The sequence below is a fragment of the Colius striatus genome, chromosome 5 (assembly GCF_028858725.1).
Source record: "Colius striatus isolate bColStr4 chromosome 5, bColStr4.1.hap1, whole genome shotgun sequence".
In the NCBI taxonomy this organism is placed as follows: domain Eukaryota; kingdom Metazoa; phylum Chordata; class Aves; order Coliiformes; family Coliidae; genus Colius; species Colius striatus.
Window position 1 is genome coordinate 12,416,255 of NC_084763.1, and position 22,164 is coordinate 12,438,418.

A 22,164-nucleotide genomic window follows, 5' to 3' on the forward strand; every position below is an offset into this window, starting at 1 on the left:
AAAGCTACAGAAGCTAAAGGATGGGGTCAATTTGGGGAAGGGAGGCAGAGGTGCAGGCCTAGTTGAAGAAGACAGGCACATAAGCTTAGTTATTCTATGACTATGGCACACAGTTACAGATGTGATGGTGCATGTCCACCCGCATTTTGAGGAGAGGAGGACTAAGAACAGAAAATATCAGAAGCCTATATGACCTCACTCATTTTTCATTAATTATGAAAAACCAAATCATGTATGATTTGCTGCAGTAGAAAAGCAAATCTTTTACAGAGATGGGAATATAACGTACCACAGAAATGCCCTCCACAGTAGGGTTGGAAAAGTCAAAGCTGTCTTGATCTCAAAACCAGTTAGGTTTGGCCTCAGTTCTCTTGCCACTTGTACTGCCTTTAAGCTCCAGGACGCCTTGTTATTAGTCAAGTTTTACATGTTTCCTTACGAGTGTATCTTGTGAATGTTGACCTGAGAGCATCCAATTGCTTCAAAGTGTATTTCCTTGAGAACAACTCACATTTAAAAAAAAAACAACAAAAAAGTGCAAGTGTTGTCTGATAAAGGAAATCCTTCACTATTCATAAAATATTTTGGTTATTTGAGAAAAGAGGAAATTGCTAAGGATTAGGTTCACAGCACATGAGCATGTCTCAGAAGTGCTACTCTGTAAAGCTTGTCAAGGAAAAAAAAAAAAGAAAGAAAAATAAATCCCAGTAGGCTTCCAGAGTTTTGCATCCTGTAGTTTATTACATTTGTCAGTAAAGGCAGCAAGGATTATGGAAGTAGATTTATTAATTTTATGAAATCCTGGCATGGAGGATTGGTGGCCCTCTGATCGAAAATGAAGTGGAAGTATTTTGCAAAAGACATAGGTTGTGTACTTGCAGTGAAAAGTTATTATTGCTGCAAACCTGTTGCAAATAAATCGCTCAAGGAAATCCCTTGGAAGTTACTTGCCTTAAAGTGAATGGGATTATGTTTTATGTCTCCTTGTATAAAGGAAGATCCTTGGTTTCAATGGGTGTTCAAATTCCTTGGGGTAGTATATAGAATTAGAACAATCAGTTTGGAAAAGTTTCCGGTTGGTGTTCTACATTTGTTATTAATGCCTTAAAGGGACAGTATCTGCTAAAATGAAGTTTAATTTTTTTCTAAGTTCAATACTTCACCCCTTGTACAAGGTGTCCTTTGGAAGATTTTGAAATATTTGATCCTTTAAACACAAGAAAAAACTATTTTACTGTGAGGGTGATGGAGCACTAGCACAGGCTGCTCAGGGAGGGTGTAAAGTCTCCTTTCTTGGAGGTCTTCAGGACCCACCTGGACACGTTCCTATGCCACCCGATCTAAGTGGACCTGCTTCTGCAGACAGGTTGAACTAGATGATCTCTAAAGGTCCCTTCAACCCCTACCGTTCTATGATTTTAAGTATCTATCATCTGTATGTTGAGAGGAAACTGAGCCAAGGACAGTCAGTTGTATTGAAAAACTGAATTGAAACATGGTAATTAGATCATTTGGAATTATCTGTTTTTCACCTCAAGGCAGGGTCCATCATGTATGACAGAGAAAAATACTGCCATTGAGATCTGAATTGCTAAAAGCCTTATCTCAAAGTTTTTAAGTCACACACATCTGAAAGCAGTTGTAGGTTACTTATGTAAAACCTCTTCAAGGTCTCTGTTCTGACCTTGTAGGTAAGTATCTGCATCCCAGAGATAGCAGTTTCACTTGTCCCTAAATATTTTAGCAATTTAACTTGTCTCTAAAAGAGAAGATAAATGCCTTCTGGGCCATGTCATAGGAGCTGAAAAAAAATGGCCTTGCTCTCATCTTTCTTTGAAATCAGGAAGTTGTGTGTCCATGCTGGTATTGGGGTACACCCTCAGTAATCACAGCAGTCTACTTAATTGATTTTCCTCAAGTAGTAATTACTTGTAACTCATGCAAAGTTAAAAAGGTAAGTTGGGCTTTTTGTTTGTACCCCTGTTCAGATTTTTTGCTTAAATTTAATTGGAAAATACATCTCTCATTTGCCTGAGATACTTCAGTGAGTGTACTGCTGCTGCATCAATAAAAATAGATATAATCAGAACCACTTAGGTGTTATCCTTGTGTCACAGGGACAAAAACCAATTTCCCTAAGGTCCCAATAAATGAGTTTCATTCGCTGTATTTCTTGAGTACCTACTCATCCCTGGGCTATCCTTTCCTTGTTACAGAAGAGCAATGACATTTTCCAGGCTCTAGTCTCTCACAGCCTCATCCCTTGCTCTTTATGTCTGGTCTCCATGTATCTGGTCCTTCCAGCTGGCTAAACATCCCTACTTTCTGATCTCTGTGACCTGTACACTCATTGTCCCTTGCTTTCACCTGCCTGAGTTTCTTTTTGAAATAAAAGAGGATATATCAGTCGGGAGGAGACAATGCCATGCCTAGACAGGTTCCTGACTGTGGTCAGTAAGGAGATCAGGACTGGAGAGGGGGGGAAGAACACACCATGGAGAGAATATGCCGAGTAAGTATAAAGTCTCAAGTCTGTTGCAGCTTGGTGTGTTGACATTCATAACAGAAAAAGTTCAGCATTGTTTTTTCTAAGGAAAGTTTAATATTCATAGTGGTTACAACACTGTAGCTGCTGCTGTACAACTTCAACACTCTCTGCAAGTGTTACCTATGTCTCCATGATATCCTGAGAATTTAAGTCAGCAAATATCATTATCACGGTATTACAGCTGAGGAGACTGGGTCATTTAAGCACACACTGAAATGGTTTGCTGGGTCACAACTACACAGAGTAACTGCTTTGAATTAAGCTGTATAGCAAGTCAGTGAAAGAACTGGATTTTCACAGCTCTGTGTCCAAAGGTTGTTAACCATCAGATTTGTACTGGGAATGTCAGAGATGTCATTTCATGTGGATCAGGCTTTTTTTGTAGAAGGAAACAACACAAAATCATGTGCCTTGTTTTGTTAATCATATGTCCCATGTGGACAGTACACATCCAAAAGCCTCAATGTCATCTTAATGGAAGTGATCTGTGTGTGCTGTGTAAGTATATATATATTGTAATCATCTCATTGTGTGAATGCAAGTACATATGATCTATACAATATCAGCAAATCTGTACATATCAGTAGAATGCCCATCCATGTGTAAGCAGTTGAAATGAAATCAAGGTGTTCTGTATGGAATTTATTTCTTCTGCAATTTCTGTTTGAGTTTATACTGCTAATGAATGTGAAGTACTCACAGTTTAACTGGATGTGTGAGATTAAGAACATCTACAGAATTAATCACATCAGAAACACTGTTTTTTACTAGTACTCATTCTTATGCACAATGTGTTACAATTCTGTGGGGATTTTCTTCCCTTTTTTCCCTCTTTTTTAACAATTCTAAACAGGCTGATACTATATCACAGACCGCATGTGATTTGCACTTAAGGGAAATATCACACCTTGTAGTCCAGTCTTCTAATAAACCTCAGACCTCCTCTGTTTCTATCACTTAATTTAAAATTTCCGAATCTTGGAAAGAAGCTGATTTCAACATATTCCCACTCCAGTTCTACAGTGCTATAGTGCAGTCAAAGATATTTTCCACATGATCATAGTACTATTATTATTGTTGATTCTGACATATCTGGATCAGGATTCAGACACCAATGAACATAAGCAGTTCCTCTAAAAGCTTAGTAGTATTTTCTTCCTTTATTTTCCCACATTCACAGTTGCTCTCTCATTTACACCTTTTTCCTTCCTTTCTTATGAGCTTTTCTCTAACTATAGTTTCTTCCTGATAGATTATTGTTAACTTGGTGCTAGGTTGTAATGAAAACAGCACATTTATTTGTGCGTCTCCTTTGTGATTTTTATCCAGAAATAACAAAAGAAAGAATTTTAAGTGATCAGGGGTTTACTTTCTCTAGGTTATCAGTTTACAGCCTCTCAGAAAAGGACTTTTCTGAAATACACAGAAAAATCTTAAAGGTATACCAGATACACTAAAATATGTTGGTTCCTAAGTCGTTTTTACATTGATTTTATGCTATGCTTAAAAGATGAAATATTTGTTGAAACTATTCCTGAATCTTTTATTTGAAAGCAGCACTATTTATGGTCTTTTAATGAAACGAAGTGGATAGCAAGAGTCAAAGCTCAGTTTAAACACTCTAAATTGGGAAATATACCTTAGCATGAATGGGAACAAGGAAATAATCCATTTCTTTAATTAAAACTGATGAGAAGTAACATGGTTTTCCTTTCTGTCTTTCTCACTCTAAGAACATCCAATGTGAGCAGCTTCTGTGAAACTTGCGGGTTTGCTTGTACACAGATGTAAGGATTATTTGCGTGCTGTCATTTACCATAGATTTCAACAGCAATTTCCACATGTCACGGAAAGCAAACCATATAAAGCAGACATGTGTTCTCCATGTATACTGGATCTATAAACCAAGCAGGACATAATTATTTTATTAGAATTTGGACTGACATTGTATAACATTTTCAAAAGGATTCAAAAAGCTTTCAAAAAAGGGACACTTACAGTGCAAAAACACTAATTAAGATGAACTTTTCAAAGTTGGTAAGTGATTTGATTTTTTTTTTTATTTTGGTTACTTAGCTGAATATGTGTTAAAGACTGAACTTCGGAGTGCACTTTCTTTAAGTGAGAACTACCACAAGCTGCCGTCATCTAAAGTAAAAACATCCTGAGTTCCTACTGAGTCGTTTGTGAAAATTGTGGCCTTATTTCTCTCTAGTCACATTATGAGTCAAAGCTGGTTGGGAAGAGAAATGGAAGCATATGTTCACCTGGATTGGCTTGTTGTACTGCCATACTGAAGAAGCTGAGTATCTATCCTTTTTACATAAAAGAGTCTACTCTTGTTAGTTGACCTTGGAGAATGAATAAAGATGCTGTGTCTATGTCTTTCCTCCCAGTCACCTTCTCTGATGAGAAGGGCTGTTTCTCATATCCAATACAGATATTGTGGTACTCTAAGGTTGCTGTTGCATGTACAGAAATTACATAGTTCCACTGAAAGTTCTAAATAATGTAAAATTAAATATCTCCCCCATTGATTTCTTTATTCGAATCTGGTTTTAGTTTTGTTTTTGGTCAGCCCCTAAGAAGACTGGGTAACCTAGACACAGAAATTCAAAAAATTCACTCTATGAATTAAATTGACATTTCATCTTTCAGCATGAATCCAGATTCTTCTAGCACTTTGAGAAGTCATTAGTGCTTTGCTGAATTTTCCCACACTTGCTTAAAATATGTCGGTTGCAGTGCATGCTGCAAAGTGAGGCTACTTGGCTTATCATTAAGGATAAATCTCAGCTGCAGAAATCTAACAAATCCAGAGGAAAAAAAATTGGCAAATGTATTCTATTTAGTCAGCTCTTGCTAACCTTTTCTCTTCTCTCAAATATTGCTTTTACTGTACAATGTGCAACTGGTCACCTTATAGAAGAAATAGATGAGAGAGTACACTGATTAATGAAGGAACTGGAAAGATATTAATAGGGAAAAATACCCAGCATTCAGATTATTCAGTAATTAAGGTCAGGAGAAGGAGTGGGAGAAGAAATGAGGGAGAATAGGGCTTAAGATTCAATGGAAAGTGCCATTGGGAGTTGTGGGCTTTGGGAACAAGAAAGAGCATCGAAGGTTGATGAATAATTGAGCTACATGGGATATATTATCTCATAGTGTATTAAGTTCCTTGTGATGATTATCCTCAGGATGTCAGAGTAGGCGTTGGTTAATGGGTGGCTAGGGAGAGGGGTTTGGGAAGAACAGGGGAGTATGCATAAGAGGAGGATGGGATAGTGGAGCTTGATGGTGAATTGTTAGAAGCTGAGAAAGTGTGGTGGGGAAATATTGGATGTTCTTGCTCTATTCTCATATTCCTTCAAGAGCATCAGCTTTTGAGCATTGTTAGACAGTGGCTTAGTGTACTGAGAAACTATGAGTGTTTTTTCTGGTTTTATGTCAGGTTTATAGCTGGTGAAAAGGTGAAGATGTGTCCAATTGCGAGTAGCTGGCAAAGGAGAAGAAAGAGCAGTTCCAAACAGAGAAATATGGAAGCAGCTTAATTGGAAAAGCAGACTATGCTGTGGCAAAAAGAGGTTGGTTAGACCACCTTAGGATAATGGCAGAGAGGAGTTAAAAGGTGGTGAGAGCAGAAGCTGAGGGTGGAAATCCTTAGAATCTTTAATACCATACTCTAGAATAATCGTGTTTTCCTAAATCTGAATCAGTTGTCTGAATTCCTAACATAAAAACCATTTATAGCCCCAGCCTACTGCCTGTCTCTCCCTGCTTCATTCACCCTTCTTCACTCAGCTAACTTTGCTCTTAGGTTTACTAACTCTAGCATGGTTCAAATGTTGCAAAATGTCGTGGAGATCTCTTCATTGGGTGGTACTGCCTGTGATGTCTGTATGGTCACGCTACAACCATAGCTGTAAAAATTAGATTAAAATGTAACTTTGTTTAATGATTTAACTTTTCCTGAAAAACATGGTTTTCACCAGTACACCTTCACAATATGGAAAGTTTAGTGTTTTGTTAAGAAGATGAGATGTAAGTAGAATAATTCCTGAAAGATTTTTTTCCACATTGGTGTTTGGCAGTCTGGTATCTACCCTCAATATGTACCCATGGGAAGAAAAGATGTTGGAGGCCAGCTGTTCCTTGCAGCTTGTCAGTCTGTGGCACATCAATAATGTCAGTCATTCACCTCAGTGAATAATAGTGTGCATATCCACAGAAATGAGAGCTGTTTTACACTGAAATCTTATATAAAAAGATGTACTTCAGATTTTAAAAGTTTAAAATCTCCATGTGTTTGTAAAATTAAAATGATCCTAAGACACTTAACCAAAAATATAGTTGAGTTTTAAGCTCTAAGCTTGTGTGCTACTTGGAGAAAGTGCAGAATTCATTGCAAGCAGCACAACTGTCTCAACCTTCAAAGAGGAACTAAACCAGGATAAGCAGTAATGGAGCCACTAAAATCTCAATAATGCTTTTTGATAGCTAGTTATTATTTAATTTTAATTGAATTATGTGTCACAGACATAGTTCAATAGAGATCCTAAGTATCTCAGTCGAGATCAGGGCAGTGATGTTCAAGGATCTGCAGACAGAAACCAACATGTGTTTTCTACTACATTATGGGAAACAGTTTCCACCCAAGAGTTAGCTAAGAGTTTAATCCTGCAATTAGTATGCTCTCTGCCCAGAAACTATCACTTGCAGCACACCAAGACAGATGGATTTCAGATTAGAAAGAAATCTCTCCCACAATAGAGTAATGCACAATTTATCAGATATAACTTGGGACAATGGTTCACACTCCTCTGAAGCCGCTCAGAGAGACGGAATATCAGAACATTATTATTTGCATTTCATTCCAATACAAAACGGGACCCATAGTGTCAGACACTGTATAAACAAAGAGTAAGACACGACTCCAGCCCCTAACAATTTATAATCTAAATAGGCAAGGTTAACACAACTGTACAGGAAATACAAGGATAGCAAGGGAATGGGATTTGCTTGTGATCGCAGAGTTGATTGCTGATAGAGCAAGGAGCCAAATCCAACTGTTTGGATTCCCAACTCTGCAGTCTGTACTGTGGTTGACCTTACTATTAGATGATTATTGGTTTCTTCTGATGAGTTTGTTATCTTTTTATAATTTTCTTTTACATTTGGCGTTGTTTTTCAAAATTGCTATACAGAGAATAAGCCTCAGGAGGAGCAGGAGGCTGGTTACCCTACGTACATGAAAGAGAACAAAACAGCAATTGAACTGTAATGAAGGTAGATTTAAATTTTTGTATAAAATATACCATCAAGGATTACTTTAAGCAAAAATAGCAGCTGGCTTTGAAATCAATGAATATAATGTGTAACAGGTACATATATAAAGCATGAAGTAATTCCTGGCATTCTTCAGTTGATATGGTATCTGAAAGGTAGGGAGAAAATATTAGAATCCAGGAAAACTACAAAAAGTATTTTATTTTATGATTTTTTTTTTCAGCAAGTGAATGAACAAGCATTACAAACATGCCCTACACCTGTAACATCTAGTTATATGGCAGGTAACCGGGGAATATTCTATGTTTTAAAATGAGATCTGCACATTGAATCAGGCGGAGAACAGCTGGCTTAGAAATCACCCTGAGAATCAGAATAATCTACGAAAGGTATTTGTGTTAGCATTAAACATTTTTGCATGCAGGAGATAGCCTCTGAGCTTTGTGGATAAAGGAAGTGACTGGTATGACTTTCTGGGATTGGGTTGTCTTGTTAAGAAGGGAAAACTCAATTAAAATTTAGTTATGAGAAGACGATATGAGCCCTTGTGATTTACTGCTGAACCATGCAGATTCATATGCTAAAAGGCAGAGTTTTCAGGCAAATTTGTGCCAGGTTATTAAGGAATCGGGTTAAGGTCATTTCTGAAGCATGTCATTGCTTTTTGAGCAAGAGCTATATACCAATATCCATGTGTATCTGATAAGCAACAGAAAAGCAAATGAAGATGAAAAGAAAGTATCCTTTAGTAGCTGAATACAAATACATTTGGAAGACTAACTAAAGCACAAATTAGGAGGCTGTGTTCCTGAGTATAAAAAACAATTGCTGATTAGACTTTGGTAAATTGTACCATGTTCAGGAGGAACCTACTAGCAACAAGGCAGAGCAGACATTCACTTATTACAGTATCTCTAGTTTTAATGCTAGGATGTGAGTCTTATTTTTTTTTTCCCACAAACTGGAGTTACGTCATTCATGCATTAAGTCATACATGCAATGAATTCTGCACTTTCTCCAAGATACTTTTAATCCATTGCAAACTGAGTATGGACACTTTTTGCTTGGATTTTACTTGAGATTATGCCTGTACAAAATAATTCACGTTAACTCAAAATAGGAAATTATAAGACAAAATTAACTAAAATCAGATTAACCAAAAAGCTAAAATTAAACAGAAACAAAAACTATTACTATGGAACAAAAGTGCCCACACACAGACTTGCTCCAAAATAGCTAATTGTATGAAGTGAAACCAACTGTTATTTTGGTTTCTTCTCTTTTTTTGTGTGTGTGTGCAGAGAAGCCCTAGGACCTCTGGCAATTAAAATATAGTATTCTTGTGATGCAGATATTTACAACCACTCTAAGGCCCTTTTAAATTGCCAGTGCAGTATAAAATAGAGACAGCAGTGCTGAAAATGAGGCCAGAGATAGCAAGCCCAGAGGCAGCAAGGCCCTTCATATTTTATAAGGAGTTTAGGAGACAGCATTTGCCAGTCCTATGAGGTAAAAGAAAGGAGAGGAGAGGTCATAGGGTTTGCAGTGAAAAAGCAGATTGTAGAAAGCAGAAGAAATACAGTAAATGAAAAGCCACAAGTACAAATGGCAAAGGATCAAAGGTGAGGGGCTGCGTAGGAGGGAGGTGCTACTGATGCTCCCAGACATTCAAGGATGGAAAAATTCCATTAAAACTAAGCACCTGCTGCTTAAGATTGGGGCTTCAAAATTACAAACCATGTCAGTAAAAGCATTTTGCTTTGCAGTTTAAAGGGAAGCTAAAGGAAACAGCCAAAGTATTAGGAGGTGGAAAAAGAGAGAATGGGGAAATATTTTAATGAAACTGATCTGTGCACGTTTAAGATGGGATATTGCTTAGGCATGACCAGTTTCAATCTGATTTGAATTTTTGTCCCCCAGCTTTTCAACTGTCTTCTTGAGCAAAAAGATACTTTTTCATTTAGTTTAGTTTAGTTTGGTTTGGTTTAGTAAGGGGATAGGCAACTGAGCTTTGGATGACTTCCTAACTTTGTGCCTCATTCCTCTTCATGGGTGTGTCTGCCTCTTAAATTTCTGTTTCTTAATCCTACTCTATTCTTTGTGGGCGAGAAGAGATGATTTCTGACTCTCTTGCCCATTATAGAATAGAATGCAACACCGAAATCCTTCTGACAGAGTAAAGGCTGGCAAATATTAGAAACCACAAGGACTTAGATACAGAACCAGCCTATACTTTACTGACATGCACATGCTCACATCGACGTGTCTGGACAATTGAAAACCAAACTGAAGGCTGCTTGGTTTGAAACGGCTGTTTCTCCCACCCCATACTGCTTTGATATTTGCAAGCTGATGAGCTGAATATCACATGCCAGGGATTGGCAGCAGACAATGGAAAGCCAAAAAGCTGTTCCTAGTCCTTCACACTGTGACAGAATTGATCAAATTGTCACTTACAAATTACTGGAAAAACAACCTAATCTGCGTTGTGCCCCCTCTCTAGTTCCACTTCCAGACTCCAATTTAAGCACTGTTTCCCTTTAAAGAACTTCAGATTAACCTGATGATTGCTTTTAAATAGAAAATAGGAAAAAAAGGAAGTGGCTAAACGGAGTTATACATCTAGAGTTTTAGTTTCCCCTTCTCAATGAAGTGGTACTCGCTCTTCTTGTCTACTTTGAATACCAGATGTCTCTCTCTGCACAGTCAAATTGAGACATCCTGAAAGGGAAAGATTTTCAGATGTCCTGGAAACTGGGCCCCTTTAAAGATGTCTCAAGTATGACACTCAAACACAGAGTCTTCCCAGATTGCACAGTGCTTTTCGAAACTCAGCCAGCATTTTTAGTAGCCTATGCCTCAAGGAGTCTGGGCACCTTACCCAAAAAGAGCTAAAAATGTGATTTGCAGTTCTTCAAGTAATCCAAAACAAAGTATCAAATCCCTTCCCATTTTCCTTTGCCAGAGAAAGTCCCTATGCACTGGAACTGGCCTCATTCTGCTGCACAAGGGACAGCAGAAGTAAATGGAGGGTGGAGTGGGAGAGCTTTTGGAAGAATGATCAGGCTGTGCATAGTGCTCAGCCCTACTTAATCATAGACACTTTGCCTGAGAATCGTGTTCCAAGTATTTCCATGGTGCTCAAACATAGGGTTACCTGGCTGTTGTCTGTGCTGAAGAATTTCAACCACCAGAATTTCCTTGGCTGTGCTGCAGCTGATGGCTTTTTCCATTATTTTAATACTCACTCAGCAAATACTTACTTGGTGTGGGTCACTAACCAGGCAAGAAAGTATCGTCCAACTGCTGAATTTTCCAAATGTGAAGGTTTGTGTGCCTGTGTATTACGGCCACAGAGGAAGAGTCTAAAGATGTGTAGGATAAATGTGCGTGGCAATACGCATACAGCACATGACATACACATGATTTGACATCTAACTGTGTCTGATCTTTGTCTTTTTGTAACAATATTTCCCCTTTTGAGACTTAATCCTTTGACCAAAACAAGGGATTGTTGAGGAAAAATTAGTCAATATAAAAGTCTTGAGAAGTGATTAAAAATAGTTTTGCTACAGGTGGCCTGAAGAAAGCTTTCCTTTCCCAGTTTCTTTTTCTTAACAGGCTATGATGGATGTCATAACACATTAATCATCCTGAGTAAATAAATAAATCATCTGTACATTATGCAGATGGGCTGTGGTGAGGTTAGGGAACTAAAGCAAAGCAGTGTGTTAGACTGCTTTTGTCATGAATGGTTTGCTACCCAGCTCGCTTTCTAGTCTGACTACTACCTGTTGCTGCCAAAGGAGCTGTTACGATGGGTAACAATACCATCACATTGGAATATCAGTTATACTTGCAGAATAGATATCTCTGGTTTAGAAAAGAGACTTAGAGAAGGATGATTGGAGCTACCACTGATCATCATCCTAACATAAATTCTCTTTGCAAGGTGTACTGAAAAGTGCTGGTCCACTCTTTAGAGGCATAAAAAGCAGACATAATGCTTTTACTTCCTACTACAAAATGCTTTTACTTCCATGCAACAATCTGTGCCCTGTTCTGATGTCCACACTTGCAGAAGTGTACAGAAAAGACTAGACAAAGACTTGAAGGACAGGCCAATGAAAAATGTTCCCTAGGAGCTGAAAGATCAGACTTGTGAACCTTGTCAGGCTGTTTGGGAGTGATAAATGTATTTTCAAAAGTTCCTTGGAAGAATATCTTGAGTATTCTTTCAAATTTTTGTTAGAAGAAGGCCCAGTGGTTTGTACTTTTTATTTATTTTTACCAGTTGTTTGGAAAAAGCTTAAAGCCTCCTACCTATGAAAAGTACTGCTTTAATCATTAAGAGAGAAAATTATACCCAACCTTAGGATCAGAGTGTGTATATTCTTCTGTGTGCATAGTCTTGCATCCCTGAATTAAGAGACTAGAATCAACTTCAGGTATCCAAGTTTCAGTTTGTTACCTAAAGAATATGGGAGAGCTCATCTGCAAGGAAGAGTTCATCTGCTCCCACTCTGATGATGCACAGCTGGCTAACAGGATTTCTTTTGGGGTCTCTGAAGAGCCAAAGAATCTTACTTTGAGCTGGAGACAGGACACAGGAAGGATAAATTGGTGTGCTGAGGAGATACAGACTTTCTGGGTTGGCTGGTGTGTCTTATTCCAACATGCAAGGTCACACTAACCACAAAGCATGAGACTTGGAAATAGTTTTCACCAGGCTCAGGAGGAAGGCCCTGAGGAAATTCTTGCCTTCCTGTGCAGCTGAGGGCATGTGAGCCTGTTGCAACTGGGCAATTCTCTGTCCTTGCAAGAGGCTCACCGCAGGTAGCATTTTCATTTTTCTTGTTCCATACTAGGAACACACTTGTCACTAATTACTCCGCTTAAGAGACAGTAATTAAGACCATTGGTCTTACAGTAATGATCTCAATGAGAAGCAATATGTGGCTTGACCTCCTAAGTTTCAGGTAAGCCACCTTAACACCAGCCTGTTTTGTGGAAACAGTTTTGCAAATGGGCATTTAAGAAATCTATGTGTTTTATGCCCAGAATTAACCATTATGATCACATATCGTGACCTCCTGCACAGCAGAAGCCTCTCAGCCTCTCCCTGTGATTTCTGTGTTAGGTACACATCCTGTGGTTAACCCATATCCTGTGGTGGGATTATGTACCAAGTTTTGTATTGATTAAGTTATAACTGGAGACAAATTACAATTTTAGCTTGGAATTCCAGTAGTTTGGGCTTTCCTCTCTAGGTTTTCCCTTTCAAAGTTTTGCAGGGCTTCCCAAAGTTACTCTTCTTTGCCATCTAGTTCTTCAGCTGCTTCCAGTCAGAGATATTTATGTTAAACTAGAAGTCTCTAACTCCCTTGCCTTGGACTTGCAGGGTCTGAATGCACCTTCCACAGTACTGTAGAAATGATACCTAGAAGACTTTCCATGAACACTGGAACTAAATATGGCTTTTCTTCAAACTTAACATCCTACAGAAACCCATGATAACCTGAACTTTCCTCATGTCCTTTATGTCCCTTCTCCCCAGTGAAGGACTCTATGTGCTAGGTGGCTCTTATAGAACCATGCCTGTACTTACTGGTGAGCCATTTGCAGCCAAATAGAATATACGATAGCTATGTTTTTGTTTTTCTTAATGTCATCAAAGCAGTAATTTGTGTGTCTGTCCTTCAGCAGTTGCCAATTTTCACAATGCTGGTAAGAACTTAATTTTCCTTGGGATTTCTACACTTTTGTCAAGATTGGCAGGTTCAGAAGTTACTGTATGTGGTGGGGACAAGGCAGACAAACAGATGATTAGAAAGACAGCACAGACACATGAATTTGTTTCCTTAGGAAATGGAGCTACAGATTATTACCTAGGGAATTTATGGTTCTCTAAAATCACTACCTGTGGGTATTCTTACTAGCCATCTTCCTTCCTGTCTTTCTTTGAATCTTCTTTTAAAGTCTTTGGGGGTTCTGGGAAGGAGAGGGACCATGTACAAAAAGTTAGGCCAGATTTTCAGCATTGTGAGGCGATACATGTGGGAAGCAGTAGACACCACCTTGCTGCAACTTTCTAAAGCTTTTTTGGTGCCAAGGGTTATTTTGCCTCTTGCAAAACTGAGTTATTGGAATAGTGTAATTATGTGGGATTATTCTCAAATATGCAACCAGAGTGACTGATAAATTATTTCCTTTACTCCAGCAGTCATGCAAGATTAATTAGGTACAGTTAGTATGGTGATACTTTGAAAATGTAAAGCTTTATATAAATGTTGAGTGGTATTTACACTGATTATATCCAGGATGTTGGTTGATAGGAAATAGAGAAAATATTTTGTAGTGCATTTCTATATAAGCAGCTTCAGGTAAGAAAGTATTTTTATAAATGTACTTGGCAAAAAGTTTTAAGAATTATGTAATGGATGCTTGGAATGCCTAAGTGTGAGTTTAAAAGTGGGTTTAAGTGATTTTTAAGTTTTTAAGTGATTTTTTAGACAGTCATCTATAGCTATTACACATGAATTATGTTCATGCTTTGCCTGTCAACTCATTCCCCTCACAATGCTTGTTTCCACATTGTTTACTCTTGTGATGTTGGATGGTCTTCATAGCTCTCCCGTGGCAGTCAATGATGGCCAAATAAGAAAAGGTGAGCAGATGACTTGTAGATATTTCTAATATTAATGCTGCCCTACTGATTTTACTGTTTACTACTATTACTTACTCATTGTATTTACATCTCTGTGTGTATGGCACCTAGAACAAGGTTTACTTTCTTTTAATTGCCATTTGAAAAAGTTTATCCGTCCTCTCCACTCTCATCCTGCTAAAGTTTTCCATCCTCTTAGCTGTGCTGGATGCCAAGTGAATACTTTGTATGGCTGTGCTCTTATTGGAGTTTTTTTTTTGTTTTTTCTACTTTTCTGCTTTGTATTTCATCAAGGGGAAGAAGCCTGGTGTAAAGGCAGAGTAGCAAGGCTGGGCTGTACTGGGTGTTTGGACACTTCACCTTCTCAGATGAATAATGGATTGACATAAGTCATGGCTGAGCCCAAAGGGATGAGACCAGACACTCTCTCTGAAGTCTCTCTGGTCTACATATCCCTGCAAACACCACTTTGAACACCCACCTATCTTTTATGGCAGCCATGAAGCCCCTCGTGATGATTTAGTCTGTATTGTTTTCCTTTTCACTGCCTTAGAAGTCCCTGGTTGTTTCTTGCTGGTCCTCCTTTAGGCTGGTTTCAAAACCAGCTGACTCCATGCTTCAAACCACATGACTTACAGTGTATATGGGATCTGGGTACAAACATATTGGCTCTAGGCCATAGCTGTTGACTGTTACTGGAGGAGGCACAAGTGTTTGGTTTGCATTTCTGTGATTCCTACATGTCTATAAACGACACTGTGAGCTGCAGTCGAACTAATGAGTGGTGTAGGGTTTCTTACTGCTCTTTTTTGCTAATGTGGATTGTATGTTGAAGGCAGAAAGTATACACACACATTAGCTCAAACTTCTCCTTTCTTTTCCATGTCCCACTTGAATTTCAATAACAAATAATCATGACTTTTCCCTGAGCTTGTCTGTCCCTAGGCCTGATTCCCTCTACATGGTTTGTGAGTTAGATTGCTTCAATATGCTCTAACCTATGCTGTAGAAAAAGGCTTATCCTGTGACTGCTGCAAGTTGCTGCAAGACTGCTATTTGTCAGGACAAAGAGAAGATTATTACCTTTATCCACTTTTAAATACTGTGCTTTGTACCTTTAATATCATTCAAATTCAATTTTAATTTCTGCCACGTGGATAGTAAAACTGACTCTGCTTCTGCAACCCGAAATCTCAGCAATGCCCAGTTGCATATTGCAAGGACTGCTGCATGTTTCACCTGTTTAGGGTGAGTATTCAAAGGGATTTCATTCTTGCAAGGCCCTTTCTGTGGATCCATGTCAGTGGTTTTATCTCACCTTCACCTGTTGCTTTAGTAGGTTTACTATGTTAACCTGGTAGCTCAGTATGATGCATAGCAAAAAGAAATAGAACAACAAAGAAATAGAATTGTCTACAGTGATACTGCATTTGCTGGGTAAGTCTTCAAGATATCTTGGTATGGTTGTCATTGGGGTTTGTACTGATAGAAATTTTGATTTCTTTTTGCACTATTAACTTTTGTACAGTACATGGTGTGCACAGCAGGTGTTTTAGCAATGTGCCAAAGTCAAAATGATAATAACAGAAGATTAGCCTAGAATTTAAATGTGGTGAAAGAGCTCTTTGTTTTCCTGACAATGATAATCAAAGTAAAAAAAGAAGAGGCTTCTTTTTCTTTAACAGGACACAGGTAAATCAGAGCTACCGCTCATTGTTTTTTTTCAGGTGACCAAAAGTGTCCCTTAAACTTACTGGCAGAATTGAGTACAGCGTCCTCAGGAGGCACAGGTGACTAATGCTTTACCTCCTGCCCCAGCAAAGGCCTGCTTTCATCTGCAAGACTCCCTAGAACTCCCCCACATGCAAATGCTTCTGACCTTAATTAAAGCAGTTCACCTCTCTCTGCCTCAAGGGATGGTTTCCTCATAGGCAGTTGTGTTTAATTAGCATTTGCATAGCATTCTGCTGGTTGCTCTTCGGGAGCGTTGTTGAGTAGGAGCGTGGGATTGCTGAAGCCTGACTGGCAAGCTTTGCACCCTCCTAATTGACACAGAAGCCAAGTAGAAGTTACACAAGGAAAGAACAGAGAATCTTTAATGATGGATCATTAGCAAGTAGCTCCTTTGAGTGCATGTAGATAACTTTATAACTCTATCAAAGTGAAAAGTAGCATGATGAATTATGCATCAAACAATAACAGCTCAAGGAAGACACTGGTTTTGTAATTGCTGTGCAATTTTCTAGCGTGCTCTAGTTTGTAAGATTAATTTCTTTGGGGAGTGTGAAGCATTATATGCCTGTTGTATACTTAATGGTAATTTTGTTTTTCTCTCATTAAAGATTTTATTCTGTGTCTTTTGATACCTCTGCAAAAGCTCTCAAGGTTTGAAATATGCCTTTTTTATGCTACCAAAAATGTGCACAAGCAAGTGAAAAGTGTATAGCTACTAAACCAGTTCCTTTGAGGTTTTGCTGATTTCTCAGTATAAAGAGTTCTCAGATATACGTACCTAAAATAAGATTGCTTTATATCTATATATTATTATATTTTTTTTTAATAAAAATTGCCTAATAGTTTTGTGGCTACATTGAATTTGTAGGTGAAGAAGTCTCTAAGGGGCATTTTTTGCTCTGAAGTTATCTTCAGTTGGTACAGAGAGGTCATTCCTGTGGCTTGCACTAGTGCCAGTTCAACCCTCAATCAGTTCTAGGAAGAGGAATTAATACAAATATTGCCTACTGATGTCACCTTTCCCTTTAAGATGTACAGATCTCTCACTTGAGATTTCCTTTGAGAACTAAATTGTGTTCAAAGTGAGTAGGATTCGAGGAATAAGTTAATACAAAAGCTACCCCTTATGTGAGCTGTTTCTTAAGCTTTCACAAATACTAGTGGGTGAAATGGATTGAGAGAGATCATCTAATCCATCAGCAAGGCCCAGGGATCAACTGTAGGATGAGCTATGCTAGAATAACTCTTGTTCCTAAAGAACTGATTGGTAAGAACCCTACAGCCTCCTCACATGCCCCATTTCAGCATTTTGCTACCTCTACCATTCTAACAGTTTATTTTCTAGTACCTAACTTCAGAGTCCTTTGTTACAATTTAAATCATTCTTTTATCATTCATCTTGGACACAAAAAAGGATCTACTTCCTCCTTGCAAAAAGATTGCATCAGTTCAGAGGGGGCTTGGAGTGATTTTTGTTGATTGTAGTTATTTTTTACATCTTTTGAAGACTTTTGTCCTGGTCTTTCTCTTTAGGTCTATGATCTCACTTGGTTCAGTCTGTTTGGTTTTCTCTGATCATTTTGGTTGCTATCCTGTAGAACCTCTTCAGGTGTTCCAAGTGGCAGTGCAATGAGGGCCCCACACCTGGCACTGTTCCAGCTGTGACCTGCCAGCTCTAAACCCAGCCAAAAGATTATTTCATGCGTCCTGCAGGCTTCTCTCTTGTTTGTACATCCCCATATGACTCTTGCTTTTTTCGCAACAGCATGATGTTGTTGACTCATCTTCACTTTGTGATCTAGAATAACCTCTAGTTATTCCTACCTTGTGAGTTGTTCCCTGCCCTGTCTTTACAGATTTTAAATGTAGTTTCTTCCCCTTGACATTATTGAATCTCACACTGTTTTATCAAATCATTTCCCCAGTATAGCCAAGTCATTGTTTAATCTGTTTCACAGTCATTTTCAGCTTGAAGGCCTCAGATACTTGAGCAAATATGGTCTGAATTCCATCATCCAGCTTCACGCTGAACAGATTCCTCTGGAAGTCACTTGAAGCATTTTTCTGTTTCAGAAGATCCCAGGTAGCAATTCTCTGAATATGATTTCCCTCTCAGTATTGCACCTGGCTTCAGATTCACTTAGGCTATTTTTCTTCAGTGAGTTTATGGAAAATAGCAGAGTTTCCTTTCTGAAATTCATATCTCAGTCTGACATTCTGGTGATCGAAGGGTCATCTCACCTGACTTTACATGCCTGGGTGACAGAGGTCTGTAGCTAAGGTACTTGCCCCTAAAGGTTTCTCCTTTATGGAGAAACACAGGTGATAACAATTAATCTGGCCAGATTTAGTAATTTACCAGCATCTTAGAAGAGCTACACTGTAAGAGTGTCTTTTCATCTACAATGACTCCACAGGGAGTCAAAGCAACTAAACATCTATGTCTAGACTATTGGCTTATAAGGTTAGGTGGGAGATATCTCACCTCCAGCCCTTCTGGTAGAAAGACAAGAGACTGAGTATACTCTGTTTGTTCTTAATAGATACAAGCTGACTGTTACTCATCTTTTGAGTGCTTTGTGATTATTTGTTCCTGTATTTAATAGAACCTGGAAGTTAAATTATTTGGTTTGCAGTTTCCCAATTCTATCTCCTTTCTTCTTTAAATACAGGAACCATATCTGACATCTTCCAAGGGCATACTCATCAGGAATGTACTACATCAACTTGAAAAAACCTATTTTTCCAACCACCCTTTATCTTGTTTTGCACTGCTTGAAGGGGAATACCTTTACCATATTAACCACTTTATTATAGTTGAAAAAATGACTGGTTGGACTCTTCATCGTTGTACCACTCTGTGTTGTTCTATGTTGGTTATGTTTTGGGGTTTTATGGTTATGCTTTAGTTGATATTGCATTAAATTATTTTCTGTTTTCTTCCCCAAGCCAAGTAGCCTGGTCTGTTTTGTCCTGGACCTTAAGTGGCAATTAAGCTCTCCCTGCTCTTTGGCAACCCTCAGGTCTTTGGTACTTGAGGCTAATCGTGGTCTTTTGTTCCCAGATGGGCCTAAACCAGGACACCAGAGTAAATAAACTATTGTGAATGTTCTGATGGCTGCTGCTGCCTGTATTTTTGATGTAAAATGTAAACCAAGCTGACACAGGTTGTTGCTGTGTGTGATGTCCATCCCTCAGTGTCATGGTGGGATGTGGAACACAGCAGAGGCCCTTAAGCTGTGGCTGCCTGGAGGTGGTGCAGCACATCACCCCATGTGCCGCTCCCACACTAGCACCATCACTGAGTTAACAGGAGATGTCGTTGCGTTCTGCTGTTTGTGCTGCCTCCTGTTGCAGACAGTGTGGGGTTTCTGTTACTCTGTTAGGTAACAGAGTGGTACCCCTGACTCAGAGCACCCTGACATACATAACACTGGGAACAATGGGAAGACTTTCTTAACAGTAAGTGAATATTCAGCAATTCTACATTTGAGTGAATCACTTAAAATTGGCTTATTGGTACATTGAACTGGATTTTTCTTTTAGTCTGTAATTCTAGAACATAATAATTCCATCATAAGATTGCTGTGAAAGTGAGATACTTTCTTTTAAACTAACATAGACATTTCAATATAGATGTGGGTAGTAACTTTTGAAATTAATTTCTCTCCTATCTGCCTTTTTTATAGGACCGGGTGTCAGATACAGTGAATTTGCTGTGTCAGATCCCAAACCACCTCCACTTGTTGGACAGCATACAGTGGAGATACTGAAGGGCATGCTGGGGTATGAGGATGATGCCATAGAAGAACTGCTCTGCACTGGTGCTGTGGCTCAGCATGAGGTCAGATAAGGAACATTAGCTACATTCCTTCACACTGAGTTCACGTTACTTTGTCCTCTCTTTGCTCCCTTCAGCTACCCTAATGGGACTCAAAGAGAAGACATAATTTAATTCCTAATTTTCTTCCATGTGTATTTGTATTATTTTAACACTGATGTATCAAATAAACAATCTCATTCTGTCTGAGTGAAAGATTTTATTGGGGGGGGTGGGTTGGGGGTAAATGTAATTATACAGTCCTGTGTGGCTACTAATTTTCTGTACTTCATATGGGAAGTGGATTTCCTATCATAATTACAGTAATTGCCTAAACGTTTGTCCCCAGAAAGTCATAATGTTAGTGAAAAGAAGCAGACTCTTAAAAATCAGTATAATAGACTCTCCCCTTGCAGAAATCTGCTTTGTACAATTACTTTTGTAGAAAATTAATTATGTACAAATTGGTAATTGATCTGATTGATTTTGAACAGAATTTTCAGTCATGATCTCTTTGTTCATCTCTATTTTAAATCATGTATAGAATAACCATTGCAAAACTCACTACTGTTCCCTGGTATTCCCAATTACCAATATAACCTTATATTACATTTCATTGTCATGACAATTGCAGCATGTTAGCAGGAATAAGCTGAAGCTGGCACAGTTCTTCAGTTATGAAACAAGCATATTCCAAGATTAGTTGAGAGACAAACTACAATTGAATAGTCTTTTGTCATTTTATTCAGAAAGGCCCAGGGTACTGTTAATTAAACATCAATCCACACAAGATCACATGTTGAATGTCAAACACCAGAACTTGCCAGGCTTCTCAGTCTGATTCTGTGGGTTGATACTGATCCCTATCTCTGACTCTTGCCATCCAAAACATCTTTCACAGTAGAGAAAATGCAGGTTAACATCTATGCAAAACTTTTGATTCAGTCCCTGCCCCATGACTAAAAAACGATAGAAATTGACAAACCTTCCTCAATTTTAGTAATTTTATATCCTGCAGTAGAGTCACTCATAAGAGTAAGGCACCAAGCATTGCAAGTAGGTGGAAGAATTTGATCCATGATAAACAGCAAGGAAAACTTCCCTACAAAGCAGTTTGTAAGTATTTCACTCTCAGAGGATGTGCCATACTCCTCTATGGCGGCATGTGATTTGCAGCAAAAGTAAATTCGATGTATAGGAAGGGTCTAACCTTTGTTGTGTGCACCATGGGACTGAGGCAAAGCCTTTCTGTTCCTAGAACTAAATAAAACTAACTCAAACTGACACTCAACACATAACGTCTGTATTCCTCTCAAGGTATGGGAAACAGGCCTGGCATAATGACTAGCTTGTCACTTCATTTCCACTCTAACAAACAACATCCTCTTGTATTACATTGACCTTCACCACTCTACCTTCTGGGGGAAGAGAAAGGGTTATTACATAACCAAATTGCAGTGGAATCCTACTGTGGTTGCTCATTTTTTGTGTTTTGGTTCATTTGTTTGCTTGTTTTCTTTGTGTTTTGTGTTCTTGTTTTCAGATCTTCTCCTGATTTGTTCTTTTTTTTCCCCTCTCTCTCACTGCATTCCTGGCACCAAGCTCCATACTCCTTCCATGTGCTAAAGACATCATGAGATCCTGGAAGAGTGACTTCTTAAATAAATATAGAAATAAGTCTGAGTTGAGAATAGGGACACCATAAGGGAAGAATTGAAACTGGATTGGAAGAGGTTTTGATATAGTCCACCTTCCTTTTAATCTAAGGGGAACATCCCTTTTTTAATGAGAAAAGCAGCAATTTCAATTCAACTTCACAGAAAATGGGTAATCTAGTATTGAACTGAACTTTGTTTACTGATGAAAACTGTTTAGCACTGTCAGATAACATTCACAAATAAATTTGCTGATTTGACTTGGTTAAGGGCTCTTTGCTTCCTAAGAATCACATATATAAGATATAGTAAAAGATTGCACAGCTTTGTTAAGGATTTCTACAAAATTCTTTTTTTTTCCTGTGTTTTTGCAAGCACTGGAAATAGCTAATCACCACATCCTTAGCTACAGTAAATTGGCAGAGCTTCTTTAATGTAACAATGCTGGTTT

General features: G+C 38.4%; 1 protein-coding gene across 1 annotated transcript in view; it reads left to right on the forward strand.

The window, feature by feature from the left end:
- Positions 1-20,201, forward strand: part of SUGCT (succinyl-CoA:glutarate-CoA transferase) — a 325,436-nt gene extending 305,235 nt beyond the window's left edge. Inside the window, exon 14 of the mRNA XM_061996874.1 lies at positions 19,928-20,201. Within this exon, the coding sequence (XP_061852858.1) occupies positions 19,928-20,091 (164 nt within the window). The 3' untranslated portion in view covers positions 20,092-20,201. The remainder of the gene's footprint in view (positions 1-19,927) is intronic.
- Positions 20,202-22,164: the final 1,963 nt, after the last annotated feature.